Genomic DNA, 22154 nt, shown 5'->3' with positions numbered 1-22154 from the left:
CCACAAAGTTGGGAGCATGGAATTGTCCAACATCTCTTGGTATGCTGAAGCATTCAGAGTTCCTTTCACTGGAACTAAGGGGCCAAGCCCAGCTCCTGAAAAACACCCCCACACCATAATCCCCCCTCACCAAACTTTACACGTGGCACAATGCAGTCAAACCTCTGTGCGCCACAGCATCCGCTGACCCCGCTCCGTCATTTTACGTGGCCGACCACTTCTTGTTGAGTTGCTATATATATATATATCCTATCACAGCACCAGGATATAGATATAGATACAGTATATCCTATATATATATATATATCCAACGGTGTTTGTCAGATATTAAAGTGTGACGAGGGATTTGAAGTGTGAATCTTTATTGTCCACCTCAGTGAAAACACAAAAACATAGAAATCTTTTACAAAACAGCAACAAGACGAAGTGACTCTGAAATAAAAGAGACAGCCGATGATTCTCTACAATATTTTACATTAAAATCATCTGTGCTTCAGTGGGATGTCTGTTTCCTGGACGGACCAATCAGAAAGCAGCGTCCTTCACAGCAGCAGAGATCTGAATGTGTCACATGACCAAAAGTTTGTCTGAAGGTTACTCAGGATCCGGACTCAGGTCTTTTTTTGGGGGGGGGGGTTACTACCGGCCCCGGACGCCCCCCCTCGGTGGTCCTCTTGGTGCTGGTCCTCCCCTCCTGGGGACTAGTCCTGGTCCAGGTCCTCCAGGACCCCAGCTGCCTCGTCCACCTCGACCAGATGGACCGTAGCCCCCGTCCTCCCTCTGGGGGGGGCGACCTGCAGACACCAGCATGGGTCAATGAACAGTCTGATTGTGCCATGTGAGGATGAGGACATCCAATCAAAAAGGTCTGAAGGACTCACCTCCGTCGGTTCCTGGGGACTCTCGCTCTCGGGGGTCTCCGGTTCCTGGGCCGTCCTGCCACGGACGCTTCCGGGGGGGCAAAGACGCCATGTCCATCCCCTGAAGGGACGAGGAGCGCTCACGACCAACCGGAGACGACCCATCATGCATCTGCTGAGCGTCCCGATAACCTTCGTGACCTGCAGACAGGAAGGCAAGGAGACCACCGCCACAATAAGAGCAAAGAAACCGTAGTCTGGTCTCAGAGACAGACAGTCAAACATAAAAACAATCATGAGTTTACATTCGGGAGGAGGGCTGATGGGAAATGTAGTCTGGCAGTGGGTTCAATAACCCTCAGGCTGCTCTTCTTCTGTGGTTCCTGAGTCTCACAAAACAGCCAAGGTCACCGAAGCTAAGATGGTAAAACTACCATAACTCATCTGGGCGATCAATACATCATCGTATTGATACACAGATTTGAAGTACTTGTATTATATAAACTATTAATATTACATACAGTACAAGCTCAATGCTGTGTTGATCAGTCAGCACTAAAGGACACATAGAACCGGATCCCTTACCTCCTCCTCGTGGGGGTCCTCCTCCCCGAGGTGGCCTCCCGCGGCCCCCGTTGTCCCAACGACCCATCTCCTCTGGGCCGTCGTAGCCTTCGTCCTGGACCCCGTACTCTTCAGGGTACCCTCGAGCTCCGGACCGGCCGGGTCCTCCTCCTCTGAACCTGGAACACAGAGTGAGTCTGGTTCATGTGTGTGAGACCTCTGAGGGTCTGCAGGGTGATGTGTACCAGACCTCTGAGGGTCTGCAGGTTCATGTGTGTCAGACCTCTGAGGGTCTGCAGGGTGATGTGGATCAGACCTCTGAGGGTCTGCAGGGTGATGTGGATCAGACTGCTTACCTGTCATCTCTCCGTCCTCTGAACTCTCCTCCAGTGAAGCGCTCCTCGGGGCCCCAGTTCCCCCCGCTCCCCGCTCCTCGGTGTCCTCCCCCCCTGTGTGCTCCACCCTGGTATCCAGGTCCTGGTCTCCAGCCCTCCTCTCCTCTGCCATGGAAGTCCTGACCTCCATCGAAGTCCTGCGGTCCACGTCGACCCTGCGGGTTGTCCCCCCAGTAAGGACCTGAGCCCTGTTCTGGTCCTCCTGGCCCCTGCCGGTCTGGAGGGCCCATGTGGTGGTTGGGCGGCGGCCCCCGAGGGTCTGAGAAGAGACCGTGTTTCAGATCAGCAGGAACCAGAAAACCTTTCTAACAACGTGCTATTTAAACGTCCGGTTCGTCTAGAAGGGGCTTGTGTTCCTACGGGTCTCACCTTTGTTGTTGGGCCCCGGCGGCCCCATGCCATGCATCATAGGCCCGGAGTTCTGACCCTGCAGAGACCGCATCAGATGTTTAGTACTCATCCATTCAACCTCTTTAGAACCAGTCAGAAATGAACAGCAACTCACCTGGTGCTGCATGTATGGGGCCCCCTGCATGTTACTTGGGGGCCCTTGCATGTTTCCATGGGGCCCTTGCATGTTTCCTGGGGGCCCCTGCATGTTTCCATGGGGTCCTTGCATGTTTCCTGGGGGCCCCTGCATATTTCCATGGGGCCCCTGCATGTTACCAGGGGGCCCCTGCATATTTCCTGAGGGTCCGTGCATCCCTCCCGGTGGCCCCTGCATGTTGCCCATCCCATAGTTGTTTGGCACATTGCCATGTGTCCTGGGTGGAGGCCCCATCATGCCACCCTGAGGGCCCATCATGTTCCCCTGAGGTGGAGGTCCCTGCGGATCCCTTGGACCCATTCCTCGAGGAGGGGGGCCCATCATCCCACCATGGGGCCCCTGCATCCCTCTGGGTCCCATACCATGAGGCCCTTGGGGGCCCATATTTCTGGGCGGGCCTGGGTGTCTCTGCATACCTTGGGGTCCTTGCATGTCTGGCGGTCCCATCATACCCTGAGGGGGCCCCTGGTGAGACTGGGTTCCAGAAGGTGGCCCCATCTGTCCAGGGGGCATGAAAGGGCCTCCGGGGCCCATGGGAGGCCCCATGTTGTTGGGGATCTGCTGAGGAGGCATGTTTGGGGGAAAGCCCTGCTGGCCGGGAGGCATCGGGCCACTTGAGCCCCCAGGACCTCCAGGGAATGGGGGCATGGAGCCCGGTCCCTGTTGGGGTCCCATGTTCCCGTCTGTGTTCATCTGGTTCAACCGGTCCATCTTCATTTGCTGCAGCGAAAACCAGAGACCAGTTTAAAACCAGAGACCCGTTTATAACCAGAGACCCGTTTATAAACAGAGACCCGTTTATAAACAGAGACCCGTTTATGAACAGAGACCAGTTTAAAACCAGAGACCAGTTTAAAACCAAAGACCGGTTTAAAACCAAAGACCGGTTTAAACCAGAGACCAGTTTAAAACCAGAGACCAGTTTAAACCAGAGACCAGTTTAAAACCAGAGACCAGTTTAAACCAGAGACCAGTTTAAAACCAGAGACCAGTTTAAACCAGAGACCAGTTTAAAACCAGATAACTGATATGATTATTGTCTAAAATCTGAATGAAGTCAGACTAATAAAAGGGTTCTTTGATCTTCAGACTCACCTCCAGCAGCATGGGGTTGGTGTACTGCAGCGCCGCCATCTCCTGCTCCATCTCTGCCTGGCTCTTCTTCTTCGCGTCCGCTTTCTGCTCCACCTTCCGCTCTTTGGATAACTCTCCACCAGGGGGCATCATGGGAACTTTATTCTCTGCCCAGGCCTGGAGGGAAGAGGAGAAGGAGTCAAGCACACTAACGAGGTCCATCACACTAACGAGCTCCACCACAGTAACGAGGTTTACCTGTTGGAACTGGGCCGGGATGGGTTTGGCGTACGGGACTTTCTTCTGAGGAACCTTCTTGGCGTCCTTGCCCATGACCTCGTCCATGCCCCAGTCCAGACCGGGGATGGACATCTCCACCTCGGGAGCCGCCTCTTTACCTGCAGACAAGTCATACCCGAGATCAGCGTCGTCACGATGGAACAACACCGCGGAAATCATCTAGGCCTACAAGGTCACGACAAGTTATGGAATAATAGATGACAGAACATGAAACTTAAAATATAAATATATTAGTGCTGTCAAAATTAACGCGTTAATCTTTGCGTTAATTTAGGTAGAAATAACTATATATATATATATATATACTATTTCTACCTAAATTTTTAACTATTAAGCTGTTGAAATTTGAGTAAACCTGTAACTTATATTTTATTTGATAAAATAAGACAATAATATCCACTCATATGTCATCGTAGTGTTTTACAGTATCTGTAGCTATTAATGTGATGCTCATCATTTTCCAGCCATATTTTTCCGGCCCCTTTATTTTGGATAATTTCCATCAACTGGCCCTCATTCAAAACTAATTGAATAGCTATGATGACTTTCACTTTCATTTTAGCGCGGATGTATAGCTGGCCGAATTGCACTGTAGGGGGCGAGAACGAGTCAGACTTCGAACCTGTGTATGCCTACTGTGAAATGACCACATCAAACGTGACGTGCTGACATGGATGCAGCTATGAAGCCGCCGGGTTTGCTTCAGGGAAAATGTATTTTTAAGAAGCTTCCCAATGGAAACCTCGACAAGACTAAGGTTGTTTGCACCTTGTGCAATGTGGAATTAGTTAGTTAGTCATTATTTAGTCATTTATATATATATATATATATATATATATATATATATATTAATATGTACATGTTCGTATCCAAGTTTGTGTGATTTCTTTGATATTTAACTTGTATTTATTATTATTATTATCATATTTACAACTAGATTTCAGTACCGGTTCAGGTGGAGAGTGGTACTGCAGCAGGGAGACAGAAACCCACTCAATGATAATACAGTGGTGGTTCCTGAGGAACCCGGTAGAACCAGACTCCACCACGTGGTCTCTGGTGGGTCACGTGTTGATGGATTACAGGAGACACTTAGACTGATTCTCACTTTATCAGAACGTCTGGTCGCTCATTAGAGCTGTGTTGTTGTTTTCCTGCTTTCGTCTGCTTCGGCTTCATTTAAATAAGTTTGTCTTTGAGGATTCATTTAAAAGAGAAAATCAATATAACTATAATAAATCTTCCAAAACTAAGCACTCAGTGTGTTTGTATATAATCTATTCGTTTTCTGTCCGTGGTTCAGAGCCAAACACTCCCACATGTTAAATGTTTGCTTCATGTTCCAGATCAGACTCACTGCTCTGCTCCAGCTCCATGGCGGCCTTCAGTTGCTCGGGGATCCCCATCCCAGGGATCGAGGCCACGCTGTTCAGGTCCATGTCGTCTGCAACACAAACACAGCCATCAGCACGTGTGATCCAGTCACGTGTGATCCAGTCACCCTGATCCAGTCACCCCTGAACCAGTCACCCCTGATCCAGTCACCCCTGATCCAGTCACCCCTGAACCAGTCACCCCTGAACCAGTCACCCCTGAACCAGTCATCCCTGATCCAGTCACCCCTGATCCAGTCATCCCTGATCCAGTCACCCCTGATGCAGTCATCCCTGATCCAGTCACCCCTGATCCAGTCACCCCTGATCCAGTCATCCCTGATCCAGTCACCTCTGATCCAGTCACCCCTGATCCAGTCACCCCTGATCCAGTCACGTGTGATCAGTCACCCCTGATCCAGTCACCCCTGATCCAGTCACCCCTGATCCAGTCAAGTGTGATGATTCTCTGCCGTGTGATTGGTCCTCACCATACTCCATGCCGTCCTCTGACATCCCAGGAAGCAGGTTGAGGTTGTAGCGGTCTCTCATCTTGTCCCCCGGTCGGTTCCTGGTCCAGAACTTACTGAGAACGAAAACAACACAAGAGACATGTTCCTGCTGTATGGGAGAGCCGGCTGTTGCCTAGCAACGCAACCTGGTCTAACCCTGGTCATGTTATATGTGTGGTAAGAAGGGGACACTGGTACCTGGTGTGGTCGTTGGACCCGGAGCAGAGGATGTGACCCAGCGGGTGCCAGGCCAGACTCCAGATCATCCCCTCATGGGCCATCTCCATGCCCCCCACCTCCTTCTCCACACTGACAGGAAACAGAAACCAGTCAGCATGGTCATGACCACGGGGTGGACACAATAACAGAAACACCAGCAGTCTGCTTTTAGTGATCCGGTTTCTCACCCCGTGTGCCAGAAGAGCAGCGAGCCATCAGATCCTCCGCTAGCGAACAGACCTTCATGGACTGGATGCCAGGCCACGGCTGGGACAGGAAGCAGAACACATTAACCTCTGAGGCCTCGCTACAGGTCTACCTGAGGACCGGCTCTCTAGGACCTGGTCTTCAGCTTCTCTACAGGTCGACCTGAAGACCGGCTCTCTAGGACCTGGTCTCCAGCTTCTCTACAGGTCTACCTGAGGACCAGCTCTCTAGGACCTGGTCTCCAACTTCTCTACAGGTCTACCTGAGGACCGGCTCTCTAGGACCTGGTCTCCAGTTTCTCTACAGGTCTACCTAAGGACCGGCTCTCTAGGACCTGGTCTCCAGCTTCTCTACAGGTCTACCTAAGGACTGGGTCTCTAGGACCCGGTCTCCAGCTTCTCGACAGGTCTATTTGAGGACTGGGTCTTTAAGACCTGGTCTCCAGCTTCTCGACAGGTCTACCTGAGGACCGGGTCTCTAGGACCTGGTCTTCAGCTTCTCTACAGGTCTACCTGAGGACCAGCTCTCTAGGACCTGGTCTCCAACTTCTCTACAGGTCTACCTGAGGACCGGCTCTCTAGGACCTGGTCTCCAGTTTCTCTACAGGTCTACCTAAGGACTGGGTCTCTAGGACCTGGTCTCCAGCTTCTCGACAGGTCTACCTGAGGACCGGGTCTCTAGGACCTGGTCTTCAGCTTCTCTACAGGTCTACCTGAGGACCAGCTCTCTAGGACCTGGTCTCCAACTTCTCTACAGGTCTACCTGAGGACCGGCTCTCTAGGACCTGGTCTCCAGTTTCTCTACAGGTCTACCTAAGGACCGGCTCTCTAGGACTTGGTCTCCAGCTTCTCTACAGGTCTACCTAAGGACTGGGTCTCTAGGACCCGGTCTCCAGCATCTCGACAGGTCTATTTGAGGACTGGGTCTTTAAGACCTGGTCTCCAGCTTCTCTACAGGTCTACCTGAGGACCAGCTCTCTATGACCTGGTCTCCAACTTCTCTACAGGTCTACCTGAGGACCGGCTCTCTAGGACCTGGTCTCCAGCTTCTCTACAGGTCTACCTGAGGACCTGGTCTCGAGGACCTGGTCTCTAGGACCTGGTCTCCAGCTGCTCGACAGGTCTATTTGAGGACTGGGTCTTTAAGACCTGGTCTCCAGCTTCTCGACAGGTCTATTTGAGGACTGGGTCTTTAAGACCTGGTCTCCAGCTTCTCGACAGGTCTACCTGAGGACCTGGTCTCTAGGACCCGGTCTCCAGCTTCTCGACAGGTCTATTTGAGGACTGGGTCTTTAAGACCTGGTCTCCAGCTTCTCGACAGGTCTACCTGAGGACCGGGTCTCTAGGACCTGGTCTCCAGCTTCTCGACAGGTCTCCCTGAGGAACGGTGACCCATCTCACTCTCACCTGTCGCCTCCTTCTTGTGGCCCCTGAACACCTGCAGCTCCTCCTTCAGGTTCCTGATGTCGAACAGTTTACACAGGTGGTCACGTGATGCCGTCAGCAGCCAATTACCATTCAGATTCCACTTGACCTCCATGACGGTGTTCTTGTGGGCGTGGCTACGGAGAGACAGCGTAATGAGACCCTCACACATCAACATTCACAAAGAGAGGAAACGGGCAGAACTGATCTGGAGTCAGTTCTGGTTCAGGTCTGGACTCACAGGGTCGCCAGACTCTGTCCCGTCTTTGGGTCCCAGAACTTGATTGGCTGCTGGCTGTCTTTACTGCCGGAGACCACCAGACCTTTGGTGGGATGCCAGTCCACACACTTCACATCAGCACCGTGACCTACACACACACACACACACACACACACACACGTTATTATTATTGTGACTCAAGCTTCATCTCCACCTTTGCTGATTGTATAGATTTTACTTTTCTCTTTTCTTGTACAATTATGTGTGTATTATAAATAAATACACTTTAAAAGATGAACACTAATGGTTCTGTGTGTGTGTGTAAGAAACTGACTTCCTGTTTTTGTGTATCTGTGACTCATTAATATTCAGGTTAGATATCAGTTATTAATTAACAGGCATATGTGACACTTTGATAAATAAGACTTAATAATCGTTGATTAAACATTAATACACTTCCTTCAGATCAAAGATGAGGAAATAAAATTGGTTTATATGAATGTGAATCACTATAAACATTATTATGTGGTAAATGAAGACCATTTACCAAATGAGGACCATTTATTACTATTACTAATATTACAAAGACACATTAAAGGACTTTAATTTAATTTAAATATTATATTGTATTATTATTTTAGAGCCTCCTGAATTTGACTCTGAACCTCAGGTGTGTCAAGCTGACCTCAGTGACTCCACGTGACCTGAGGTGAGTTCACGTGACCTGAGGTGTGTCCAGCTGACCTCAGGTGAGTCCACGTGACCTGAGGTGAGTCAGGCTGACGTCAGATGAGTGCTAAGCGGACTAGCATACCTCGGAGGATCCGCTCTTCGTGGCAGCGCATGAAGTCCCAGATCCGAACGGTGCCATCATCAGAGCAGGTAGCAAATTTATTATCTGTTGGAGAAAAGCTGGAGAACAGAAGCAGAGCGTCACCATGGTGACCAGGGAGGAAGATCATGTGATTCCATCAAGAGCTCGGGAACAATCACTAATATCTGTTATTTAAACATAGCGTCTGAAAGTTGACATGAGAACATGAGAACCAAGCGATGACATCATCCATCCATCTGGAGGTGTGTGTGTGTCTCCAGTAAGTTGGTTGATGTCTCTCCTCGCCACTTTTACTAGGACTTTAATCAAATTAATACGAACTTTTCCACGTCTCCTGATGTTTAACTATAAAGCATAGAGATAATTCATCTCATTAAAGCTCCTTTTAGGTGCTGCAGGAGTTCGGAGTTCCTCAAGGTTCTACAAGGACCTCTTCATTTGTAGTAGTGTGACACACAGAACCCGTACCCCCAACGGACCCCACAGAACCCGTCTCACATCGACACCAGAGCTGCAACTAATGACTTGTCATCATTGATTACCTGCTGATATGATATATGATGACAAACTGAAGACAGAAACAGAAACAGAGGAACGCCGCACACTCAGTTCCAGTTGCAGAGAGTTTATTTAGACAACGTTTCGGCCCATTCAGCCTTTGTCAAGTCTAGTGTGTGCAGTGGCAGAGGGAGTGGCTAATGAAGCCTGTGAGCCTTTGGGATTTAGGATTGATATATTTTCTTTCCTGTATTTAGAATGCTTCTCTTGTGGAAAGCAGTTTTTTCTCTTTTTTTCAACATAAGACTTGCATGTGATTAGTGGCAGATTCACAGCAGGTGTGCACCTGCTCACAGGCATCATTAGCCACTCCCTCTGCCACTGCACACACTAGACTTGACAAAGGCCGAATGGGCCGAAACATTGTCTAAATAAACTCTCTGCAACTGAAAAAAAAAAAAAAAGTCTAAATAAACTCTCTGCAACTGGAGCGTGCGGCGTTCCTCTGTTTCTGTCTTCAGTTTTGTCCATCGCCAGCACCTCCACAACCCACGGTATGCGTTGCTTCTCATCTGAACATATGATGACAAACTAACATGTTGGTCATCGAAGAGGCAGTTTGACTTCAACTTCAAAAGTTTGATTCGTTCACGTGATGATGCAAAGGACGAATTAGTCTCGGTCATCAGTCACGTGACCTGAATGCTCTGTGACATCACAGGACTGGGACTGAGGCAGATCTGGAGTCAGTTAATGTGAGAAACATGGTCTACAAAGAGTCTCAAAGTCCAAGGTGACATCAGATCTTTACTTTAATATGATGCAAAACAAAGGAAATCATTAACTCCTCATTTTATATGAATGTTCATATAAATTACTAGTAATAGAATACATTGTGAAAGGAAGCAGTTCCCCGTTTCATCTTTGTGCTAAGCTATGCTAACACTTCCCCACGCCTCGTCTTTGTGCTAAGCTACGCCAACAGTTCCCCACGCCTCGTCTTTGTTCTAAGCTACGCTAACATTTCCCCACGCTTCGTCTTTGTGCCAAGCTATGCTAACAGTTCCCCCTGCTTCAAGTCTTTGTGCTAAGCTAAGCTAACAGTTCCCCCTGCTTCCAGACTTTGTGTTAAGCTACGCTAACAGTTCCCCCCTCTTTCAGTCTTTGTGCTAAGGTACGCTAACAGTTACTCTTCTTCCAGTGTTTGTGCTAAACTATGCTAACAGTTCCCCCTGCTTCCAGTCTCTGTGCTAAACTATGCTAACAGTTCCCTCCTGCTTCCAGTCTTTGTGCTATGGTACGCCAACAGTTACTCTTCTTCCAGTGTTTGTGCTAAGCTATGCCAATACTTCCCTCTGCTTCCAGTGTTTGTGCTAAGCTATGCTAACAGTTACTCTGCTTTCAGTGTTTGTGCTAAGCTACGCTAACAGTTGACCCCCACTTCCAGTCTTTGCGTTAAGCTACGCCAAGTTACTCTTCTTCCAGCGTTTGTGCTAAGCTATGCCAATAGTTCCCTTTGCTTCCAGTGTTTGTGCTAAGCTATGCTAACAGTTACTCTGCTTCGAATGTTTGTGCTAAGCTACACTAACAGTTCACCCCCACGTCCAGTCTTTGTGTTAACCTACGCTAACAGTCTCCCCTGCTTCCAGTGGTTGTGCTAAGCTATGCTAACAGTTACTCTTCTTCCAGTGTTTATTCTGGACGAGGGGGAAGCTAATGCCAACAATGAAATCAATTATTTAAACTGAAAGTGTCACGACTAATAAACAAAGTGATGTTGTTCTGCTGGTTTAGCAGACTCTACATGTCCCGTCTCACCCCACTGACACCAAAGTAAAGGTCAACGTTACAAAAAATTATTTTATAAACCATTAGAATTTCTGCAAAATGAGAACAAGACTTCATCTAAACGTGAAAATGTAACGAGAGCCATAATAACCAGGGTTGTGTCAACGGAGAGAAACACAGCTGGGAAACCAGAACCGTCTCGGTTTAATGGTCCACATATCTTAACTAACGGCTTCTCCTCTTTCCTGTCTTCTGTTCGCTGACTTTCACCCTGAAGGACCTTCATGGAACAGTCTTTTCTTTCAGAGTTCGACAGCAGCTCGTCAAAGAGAGAGAGAGTGTGTGTGTGTGTGTATATGTATATATACATATATGTATGTATATGTGTATATATATACACACATACATATATGTATGTATATATATATATATATATATATATATATACACACACATACATATATGTATATATATAAAAACCAACATTATATATATATATATGTGTATGTATATATACATATATATATACATATATGTATATATATATACATATATATATATACATATATGTATATATATATATATATATATACATATATGTATATATATATATATATATATACATATATATGTATATATATATACATATATACATATATATATATATATATATATACACATATATACACACATATATATAGACATATACATATGTATATATATCATGTATGTATATGTATATATATATATATATATATATATATATATGTATATATATACACACATATACACACATATATATAGACATATACATATGTATATATATATATATACACATATATATATATACACATACATACACATATATATAGACATATACATATACACATATATACACACACACACACACACACACACACACATATATATATACATATACACATACACACATTTATTTATATATATATATATATATATATATATATATATATATATATATATATATATATATAATGTTGGTTTTGTCGTCGAAAGCTAACGTTGGTTTTGTCGTCTAAAGCTAGCGTGGTTTGTCAGTAAAACCTATATGAATTACGTTTTTGAAAAGCCAAGTTCCACTGAGTGACGAGAACAAAGTAAACTTTGCGTCCATGTTCAGACATGAAGATTCAAACGTTGACTATTCCAAAAACTGCTTGTGAGACTGTCGCTGTTGCAGGCGTGCTGGTCAGTTGGATGCTAATGAACATGTGACAAACATTTACTCTGAGCTTTTCACAATAAGAGCATAATGCTGGTCCTCCAGTGGGGAGCTTTTAATGTGAAGCAGCAGGTTTGTTTCAGTCAGCTGAGAGATGACAATGTATTCAAGTACTAACAGGAAGCTGAACACAGATTGACGTAGGAGCTTCCACCACGTCGTACGGCTGGTTGGACTCGTACCATGTGACTGTGGCGGCGAGTCGAGCTGGGATCATTTGTCCCGCCTCTTCTCGCTGTGTTTCCTGTTTGTCACACTATCATCCACAATGATGTTGCTGCTTGTTCTATATAATGTGTTAGAGACAACGAGGACTGTGAGTCCACCACCAGACTACTGCACTGCCGTAAAATTATTAACGTAAAGCAAACTACTGCACTGCTGTAAAATTATTGACGTAAAGCAGACCACTGCACTGTCGCAAAAAAAATACGTAAAGCAGACTACTGCACTGGCGTAAAAACATTAACGTAAAGCAGACTACTGCACTGTCGCAAAATTATTAACGTAAAGCAGACTACTGCACTGTCGTTAATAAAAATACGTAAAGCAGACTACTGCACTGGCGTAAAAACATTAACGTAAAGCAGACTACTGCACTGTCGCAAAATTGTTAACGTAAAGCAGACTAATACACTTTTGTAACAATATTAACGTAAAGCAGACTACTGCACTGTCAAAAACATTAACGTACAGCAGACCACTGCACTGTTGCAAAAAAATATGTTACGCAAACTACTGCACTGTCGCAAAATTATTAACGTAAAATAGACTACTGCACTTTCGTAAAAATATTTACGTAAAGCAGACTACTGCAGTCGTAAAAATGATCTAAAGCAGAAGAAACCATGACAGTTCTGAATACGCATTTAAGAATAAACGTATCACACCGTAGGGAAACACTGATGTTGGCAGATGACTGACAACTTTGTGCTAAGCTAACGGTTTTCCCGCTTCTGGACTTTGGCTCATTTTCTGCAATATTGACCTGTGTAGCATTTAAGCATGGTGGAATTAGCTAGCTTCCAAAGGTCCAACGGGTTAGTTAGCTAGCTTCCACCATGCTTTAATGCTACACTGGTTGAGGGGTGACCCTGACTATTTAGCAACACGCTCCAAGGAGGTTGATCTAAGTCATGATGACTGAAAAAAGACGGCTATTTCAAAAATCAAATAGGGTTAGGGTTAACATTTATCAGTCGGAGCACGAGATACATGGATGAACAATCCTCTTAAAGTTATTTACGTCTTTCTCACATTGAATGTCAACTGCTCTCGGTTCTCCAACGTTTGTGGGGAATAGAGGCTAAGCCTCGCCCCTTCCTGTGTTCCTCATGCGACCTTATTCCAGGATAAATGTGTCCGCTAGTCAGCAACCAGTGACAAATTTGATGTAGATCCTGATTGTTCCTGAATGCCACACGTGATGTCAGTTTAACGTTAAAGTGTCGTAGGTTAGATCAGTGTGAACAACGTCTCTGGTCTCTAATGTCACCAACACGGCCGTCAGCGCGTCCTGCTACCATCGGGGAGACTGGTTACCCCTCTTCAGGGGTTACCCCAGTTACCCCTCCACACTCGTTACCCCAGTTACCCCCCTCTACACTCGTTACCCCAGTTACCCCCTCCACACCAGTTACAGGAAGTGAGCTGGGCAGCATGCTGGTGGTCAGCTGGGACCCTCCCTCCTCTCCCGTCTCCAGAGCAACGTCACCTCCACATATTACTATGCGCAGAACGTTACCACAACCAACCCAGGCATGATGTTCCCTATGACAGCACGCCATTAAACAGTTAAAGGGAACCAGGACCAGTCGACTAGAACCCGTCATGTGATGTCATGATGTCATCATGATGTCATCCGGGTCACTACATACATTTAACATGCAGTCCACGTCACCGACTGGGGGTGTGGAGGATCTAATGAAAGCCAACATCCAGGTGCATCATGGGAGATGGGGGATCCAGCACTGGTGGACTAAGATCAGGGTGTGCCTCTGGCGTGTCCCGAGTGACCAGTTAAGAGGCGTAGAAGAAGAAGAAGAAGGGGTATTTAGTCGAGGGCCGTGCTGCGTTTAAGGTGTTAAATTCAAACCTTTATTTAAACATCTACAGCTGCCTGTTGGATGAGGTTCGGACCAGCAGTGTGTGCAGGAGCGTCTCTTTATTCACTTTATTTTAACACTTTATTGATCCCTGCTAAAACTTTATTATTGATTTATTGTCATTAGCATCCTCGTCTCCAAACCACTGGATCTAGACCAGATGTTAAAAGTAAATGATGGATGACTTTATTCAGCAAAACAGAGATAAACAGCTCATCAGCCACATCAGGAAGAACATCAGCAACAGATCACTGCAGTGTTGCAACAGCACACACATACATCTGTCATCAATCAACCACAACAGCAGCAGGTGGCGCCCCTGTGTGGCTGCAGACGGTAAGAGACTGGAGGTAACTACAGAAAATGGTAGATGGGGTATAAACCTGGCTTCTCTAATGGCCTCCTTGTGAGCCTGGAACATCTTCACGTTGTTCATGTTGGACTGCCAGTACTTCACGTAGCCGCCGTGGTCCGCCGTCAGCATCCACATGTCGTTGTGAGACCAGGTCATGGCCCGGACCGGACTGTCATGGGCCTGCAGAGGACAGACGGGAGGTCAACAATGTTCAGCCACTTCTGACTGGACGTACATGTGGACCTGCAGGTGGACCGCCCACATCAGGACCCCCCCACACCAGGACACAGGCGTGTGTGTGTGTGGGTGGCCCTACAGGTGTGTGTGTGTGTGGGTGGCCCTACAGGTGTGTGTGTGTGTGTGGGTGGCCCTACAGGTGTGTGTGTGTGTGTGGGTGGCCCTACAGGTGTGTGTGTGTGTGGGTGGCCCTACAGGCATGTGTGTGTGTGTGGGTGGGTGGCCCTACAGGCGTGTGTGTGTGTGTGTGGGTGGGTGGCCCTACAGGCGTGTGTGTGTGTGTGGGTGGCCCTACAGGCGTGTGTGTGGGTGGCCCTACAGGCGTGTGTGTGTGTGGGTGGCCCTACAGGCGTGTGTGTGTGTGGGTGGCCCTACAGGCGTGTGTGTGTGTGGGTGGCCCTACAGGCGTGTGTGTGTGTGGGTGGCCCTACAGGCGTGTGTGTGTGGGGGTGGCCCTACAGGCGCGTGTGTGTGGGGGTGGCCCTACAGGCGTGTGTGTGGGGGTGGCCCTACAGGCGTGTGTGTGGGGGTGGCCCTACAGGCGTGTGTGTGCGTGTGGGGGTGGCCCTACAGGCGTGTGTGTGCATGTGGGGGTGGCCCTACAGGCGTGTGTGTGTGTGTGTGTGGGTGGCCCTACAGGCGTGTGTGTGTGTGGGTGGCCCTACAGGCGTGTGTGTGTGTGGGTGGCCCTACAGGCGTGTGTGTGTGTGGGTGGCCCTACAGGCGTGTGTGTGTGGGTGGCCCTACAGGCGTGTGTGTGTGGGTGGCCCTACAGGCGTGTGTGTGTGGGTGGCCCTCAGGCGTGTGTGTGTGGGTGGCCCTACAGGCGTGTGTGTGTGTGTGTGGGGGTGGCCCTACAGGCGTGTTTGTGTGTGGGGGGGGGGGGGTGGCCCTACAGGCGTGTGTGTGGGTGGCCTACAGGGGTGTGTGTGGGTGGCCCTACAGGTGTGTGCAGATGTGAGTGTGTGTGTTTACCTGTAAAATGGTCTCAAAGTTAAAGGTGAGTCCGTTCCACAGAGTGAACTCTCCGCTGGAGGCCCCAGTGACCAGACGGCGACCTTCAGGAGTCCACTGGAGACAAACAGGAAACACAAGTGTTACACAATAAAAGCATGCATCAGTGGAGATCAGTGAGGGTGTTGTTGACTGGACAGCTCACCCTGATCACGAACACGGGACACTTGACTTTGTTGGTGGAGGTCCGGACGAACTTTGTGGTGACGGCGTTCATCGGGTTGTTCATCATGCCAATCGGAGGAACCAGCTGAGGAACACAGACCCTGGATCAGCATCCAGACTCAAACACACACCTCTCTTTGTTAAACACACAGTGTGTCTGGTGAAGCAGACTGGTGCTATCACTGTGGATGTGTTTACTTGATTACGTTTATTTCTGATTCTCCGTTCCGTTTTCACCAAGTCTTCAAGTATAAAACGTTGATTTATGAAACAACAGGAGATCAAAGGAAACCACGGTTACCTCCATTCATTTAAACAGTTTGAAACATAAGATCACAACTCAACACATATGAAGTACTTTTAATGTGGAAGAGTTATTACTTCTTTGTGTATAATGATTTAGTTTGATAGAAACATGATTAACATGAGAATATCCAACATCGTCACTGAATGATCTTTATTGAACACAATCTTTGAAAGACTGATAACGGATCAGATTCATCTCCTATGTGTGGTATTGGTGAGGGCGATGGTGAGTGTTGACGAGGGCGGTGGTGAGTGTTGACGAGGGCGGTGGTGAGTGTTGACGAGGGCGGTGGTGAGTGTTGACGAGGGCGCTGGGGGGTATTGACGAGGGCGCTGGGGGGTATTGACGAGGGCGCTGGGGGGTATTGACGAGGGCGCTGGGGGGTATTGACGAGGGCGGTGGGGGGTATTGACGAGGGCGGGTGGTGGTGAGTATTGGTGGCGGTCTGTACTCACCTCGTTGTAACATCCTGCGTCTGGCTGCAAGGCTCTGAAGTCTCGATGGTCTCGCTGCCACAAACGATTCTGCAAACACACAAACAGTCAAACTAAATGGAAGCTGAAGCTTCTCAGACGTCTTGAGTCCTGGACGGAGACTCGAGTCCTGGGCTGTGTCCGAAATCATTCGCTACTCCCGACTCACTACTCCCTACATAGGGGAGTTCTATGTAGGGCACTATATAGTGGACTCAAAGGCAAAATGAAAAAACACTTTTGGACACTACTCGGGGGATTTCTTTCGGCGCCGTTCCGGACGTCGTTCCTGACGCATAATTAATGCACGTCAGATTCCGCCGATGGCTCTCAAGTCTCACACACTCACACGCAGAAAAATTAGCAAGATAATTAATTTTTTAATACATATTCATTGCGAAAATTTACTAAACGAAAAGAACGAGTCCTCCAGCATGGAGGGTGATTCCGTGACTGCCTCATTTCTCGGAGAAAAAAAAAAAAAAACAGCCAACAGTTTTCATATTTTTTCAATAATGAGAAAATCACTACATCATCCTCACTGCTATTTTTATTTTCAAAGATCCCGATTGGGTCCAGGTGGACTTCAGGACCAGTTTGCAGCACTGCCGGCACCCCACATCTCCGCGATCCACCGGACACCGAACAGGCTGCAGTACGTCCCCGATTGCAAACTGCTCGGCGATCGCTCATCACAATCTGTCCCTCCTGTCTGCATCTTTATAGTTTTCAGACTGTCATACGGCGCTTTGCTTTGAGTGACATTTTTTGACGGACGAAGACCCCCCGCCACCTTGCCAGCCGCCGCCGCCTCACCAGCCAGCTCGCTACTAGAGGTGTAACGATTCATTCGATTAATCGATTGCCAGTCCTATAGATTAAATTAAATTGATCTGCTAAAATAAATAAATAGAATGAATCGTTTTGGCTTCAACAATAATCGATATAAATGCATTTAAATCGGATGAATCGTGATTCTTATGATTAATGTTTAATATGTTTAAGACTCTCTCCCCTGCCAGCATGTAGTCTACTGAAAATGTTTAAGATAACTGAGCAATGTTTAATTACATTTTTGTATTCAGCATAAAATATTATGCAGGACTACTTTTTATAGAATAAATGTTATTTTTTCACCTTTCAGAAGAATACAGATAGTCTCACTCGCATTATTGCATGTTTATTTCATGGATATAGAATTTTGGTTACAAGTTACTGAATCGAATCATGGTTTACAGAATCAAATCGAATCGTTACAGTAGTTGGCGATTCGATTCAAGGACAATTTTTTTTTTGTATCGTTAATCGAATGGCTGTGAAGCCAAAGATTCACACCCCTACTCACTACACATTCGGAAACCCCTACAAAATGGCGAACGCCCTATATAGTGCACTATATAGGGAGTGATTTCAGACAGCCCTGGACTACGAAGCCAGTTCACCGCACCCAGGTATGTCTATGTTATCTGGTTAAATGTCTAGTTGCTTACCCCCCCCCCCCCCCTCTCCCCTCTCCCCATGGATCACTGATGAACAGGTGACGTTACCTCCAAGTGTCTGATGACTGACGGGTTGTAGTCGATGGTTTTGCGGTTCACGGCCTTCCTCATGCGTTTCCCGTCGAAGGTGAGCTGCTGCATGGCCTGCTGCTGGGCGAAGTCCGGCCTCTTGTAGAACACCTGCCGCGGCGCCTGGTGCTGGAAGCGTGGCATGTGGAAGAAGCGCTGCGGCGACCCGATGTCCGTCGCCATGGTGACTGGCTATACCTGTGGGACGGGAGAGACCGCATTAGTTTGCTTGTGGGACGCATCCAAGAACAGAACCAGATCAGCTGGACACAGACTGTAACTGATCACGCAGAATCTGACATGTTTAAATACCAGCAACATGTTTAAATACCAGAAACAGACCAGCAACATGTTTGAATACCTGTAACACAGACCATCAGTTTTTCCATCTAACCTCAATCATTCTCATCAACATATTATTGAAGCAGAAAGACTGACCAAAACGATCTTTGTATGAACAACTTCCTGTCAATCAGCTGACTTTACCCATGAGCACACCAGAAAAAAACTCAGCACCTTCTAGCGGACTGAAGAGGCAACTGGTACCAAAAGATTTCGCTTGTATTCAATATTAATATTTTATATAAACAGTTAATTGCTATCTGTGTAGTGACAATATATTGTCATATTAAGTATTGTGGTACTATGATGGACTGACACATCTGTACAGGGTTCACTGGAGAAGGACTACTGGATACAGGTCCCATAAACCAGATGTCCAACCTGCAACGCTGCAACTTAACTCCACTTTCACTATCTGCATAAAGTCTTCATCCATAAATCAACAACTTTATTACAGTTGAATCAACAGTAGCATGCGTTAATTGTCTTTCACTAATAATAAGCCTGCATGCTGCCAGATTGAGGAGTCAGTTTGAGGTAAAGTTAAATTACAAATAATTTATGTAAACAGGCTGCGACACAAGGCATGAGACAATTTGAAGTTACATTTTTTTTTTTTTAAACAATAAAATTATGATCATAAATCATAGGTTATACCTGTATAAAGGATCAAAAACAAATGTATTTTTGTATCTTGTATGGTTTAAATCAGGCTACATTTTTCACATCTCTATCATGATAGTGAGTTAGACAGCTTTTTCAAATTACTTGTGTCGATAATTACGATGGAAACCAGACAACCAACTTAAACATAAGGGGGGGGTTTAACTCAGGAGGTAGAGCGGGTTGGCTGGTGGGCTGGCAAACGCAAGACTGCCAGTCGATCCCCGGCTCCTCCTAGCTGAGTGCCTGGTGTCCCTGAGCAAGACACCTCACCCTAATTGCTCCTGACGAGCTGGCTGTTGCCCTGCGTGGTTGACTCCACCGTCAGTGTGTGAATGTGTGTATGAATGGGTGAAGTAAACCGATGAAAACGTTTAACCGGCAGTAAAAAGCTGCATGTGAGATGATTATTTCATGTGACGTAACAGAACTACTAGTAGTACTGTCCACACACCAAACACACACACTAACGTAGTACTAAAGCAGGGGTGGAAGAAGAACTCGGGTCCTTTTCTGCAGTACTACTCCTGTGTAAATACTCCACTATATACATTAAACGCGTCCTGGAGTAAAAGTATATACCGGTAAATAAAGTTGAAAGTTAAAGTATTGACATATCTGATGTTTTGGATTAATATTACAGCTGCCTTGAAGTGGACATTTTTAAATAGTTTAACCTGCAGGAAAGCATCATATGGTACGGCAACATGGTTGGGATGGATCCATCTGGCCGTGGCTGTGCCTGCCGCCATTGACTACTACTGTTGATACTATTGCTACCGTTAATACTAATACTACTACCAACACCAAATGCAGTTGGAACCCAAGGGCCTGGGCTGCACGAGATTTCTGCCTAAAAGCCTATTAAGGCAGTTTATCTTGCCACTGTCGCTGTAACTCTGCTCCTGGGTGATGTTGGGACTTTGAAATTGTATTGACTCTGAAAACCTTGAGCATATTCCAGTCCTGCTCAATGTGTGAAGTGTCCTCAGATGATGCGTGATATGACACTATAAATAAAATTGAACTTAATCACATGTCCTGTGATAACCATGTATCTCTGCTGGGGAAAAACAGCCCTGGTCTGGAAGCGATGCACTTTCAGCTGTTTCAAGAGCCTTTGTACAGTTTATTTATTTTAAGTAGGAGGAGGATTTTCTCAACACATAAAAAAGGCATATTTCATCTTTCAGTTCATTACAAACATTCAACGTCATCCCGTCTGGAGATACCTGGTTCCACCTCACAGGGAGGGGATGAAGGGAACTGAACAGAAACAAAAAAGTGCAATATTTACCTCTAAGATGGAGTGGAGCAGTATAAAGTACACACGAATAGTACCTTTACTCTGTAGCAAAGTAAATTCCTTGTATTCCGAGGCGGGCACCAGTGAACCCGGGGTCCAGAATGATTGCAACACGAGGTTCCAATGCTTCCACGGCGGTTAGCTAAACAGGTGGCTAACACGGAGCTAACGTACTGTAAACGCAAACTAATTATGCGATTTTAGTTTTTAAGTATGAAGGAATTGAGCAGCCATGTTGTGGGTGTGTTCCTCTGATCATAGGAACGTTACTGTTTTCAAACCGTAGCGTGTTTTCACCCCGGGATGTTGCCGCTAACAACGTTAGCTCGTGAGGCTAAAGTTGCTAAAGGCTAACCGTTAGCAAGTCCAGTAAACAAACCGCTGACGTACTCCGACTACAGGTGGGGCTTACAGATGTGACTGCAGATGCAGCGGAACAGCCGTGTGCGCCGTGGGGCTGTGCGTGTGCCTTTTTTAACAGTGTTTTGTTGTGTTTGCTAGCCGGGGTTAAATGGCGGCCCGGCGCTACAACAACAACAACGCGCTGCTAAACTAAAACTAGACGTAACTCACCGACGATGTCCGCCGCACAGTCCGCTCTCCAGCTGTCACTTCGCGGCTACAATCCTCCGTGAAAACTCCCTCTGAAGAAACATGGACGTACCGTCTTTATGCAACCGAACTAAAGAAGGTTTGTCACTTTAGCCACCAGCGGACTCCATCGTGACGCTTCTTCTTCTTGGCCTGCAGAAAAGCATGCCGGGAGATTTCAACAACGGGCGGGATGGCGCAGCGTCATCGGGCAAAGGGTTCTGGGAAATGAGTTTTACGGCCGCAAAATTTCATATAGATAAATGAATGTTCCATTCATAAACTACTATTTTTAACTTTCGGAAATGAATTCAAACAATTAATTACGTCAATTTTATATTCTAAAAACAAATAAAGTATTAGAACCCCTCTGTGTACCCTAATATCACATGTTTACGAACTAATTGATGATTTCTGGCTATATTCTGATCCCCTGGTATGTCTGCTGTTATTTTTGTAGGCTACATGTTGTATGTTTACCATGTTTGATTATTGTCACTGTTAATGAACAAATAAAACGTTTTTAAAAACGTTGCTTCGTTTTAAGGAGTCACAAACTAAATGTTGGAAGAAACTAGAGGATACAGTTCAGTGTGTTATTCTGCCGAGCTGTTGTCAACGCAGTGCAGTATGCTGCTCTTTGGTTGCAGTTCTCCTCCCCTCTAGATGGAGACGTTTCCCCAGAAGACACCAGAGAGCATACAAATCAGGGGAATGACGAAGAAACGTTGTTCTAGTTCACCCTGTACCATGTGCTCAATCAAGAACATTTTATTTTTCATTCTGTAGGAGTCTGAGGTTTAAACAGTGTTGTCCACTTAAATCCAAATTATTTATTACATTATTTTAAACTATATACGTAGGCTACACTTTGGAGTTTATATCTTTCTGTTCCAAGATGTTCAGTGCAATAGGGTTCACGACTAAAGTTTCAGAAAGGTCCTTCAGAAA

At 46.6% G+C, this 22154-nt stretch overlaps 1 protein-coding gene across 1 annotated transcript; it reads right to left on the bottom strand.

Annotated features, from left to right (window-relative positions):
- Window positions 1-345: 345 nt before the first annotated feature.
- wdr33 (WD repeat domain 33) lies at window positions 346-21357 on the bottom strand. Its single transcript, XM_084008760.1, has 21 exons — window positions 21186-21357; window positions 18281-18499; window positions 16716-16784; window positions 15934-16038; window positions 15750-15845; window positions 14566-14717; window positions 8510-8607; window positions 7717-7843; window positions 7458-7612; window positions 6033-6111; window positions 5824-5934; window positions 5605-5699; window positions 5098-5184; window positions 3699-3838; window positions 3462-3617; window positions 2325-3086; window positions 2189-2246; window positions 1781-2078; window positions 1446-1603; window positions 882-1061; window positions 346-794 (listed from the first exon to the last, which is right to left on the bottom strand). The coding sequence occupies exons 2-21, from the start codon at window positions 18482-18484 to the stop codon at window positions 640-642; spliced, it is 3285 nt and encodes a 1094-aa protein (XP_083864886.1). The 5' UTR covers window positions 18485-18499; window positions 21186-21357; the 3' UTR covers window positions 346-639.
- Window positions 21358-22154: the final 797 nt, after the last annotated feature.

Source organism: Eutrigla gurnardus (genome assembly GCF_963514095.1).
Source record: "Eutrigla gurnardus genome assembly, chromosome: 4".
NCBI lineage: Eukaryota > Metazoa > Chordata > Actinopteri > Perciformes > Triglidae > Eutrigla > Eutrigla gurnardus.
This window is presented reverse-complemented; position numbering and strand designations above follow the sequence as displayed.

Excerpts from the sequence above, each read along its gene's own strand:
- wdr33 (XM_084008760.1), bottom strand. The coding sequence starts at position 18,484 with ATGGCGACGGACATCGGGTCGCCGCAGCGCTTCTTCCACATGCCACGC. Across the intron at positions 8,608-14,565 it reads GAGGCCATTAGAGAAGCCAG|CTTTTCTCCAACAGATAATA; the intron begins GTTTATACCCCA and ends TCTGTTCTCCAG. Across the intron at positions 6,112-7,457 it reads CCACAAGAAGGAGGCGACAG|CCGTGGCCTGGCATCCAGTC; the intron begins GTGAGAGTGAGA and ends TTCCTGTCCCAG.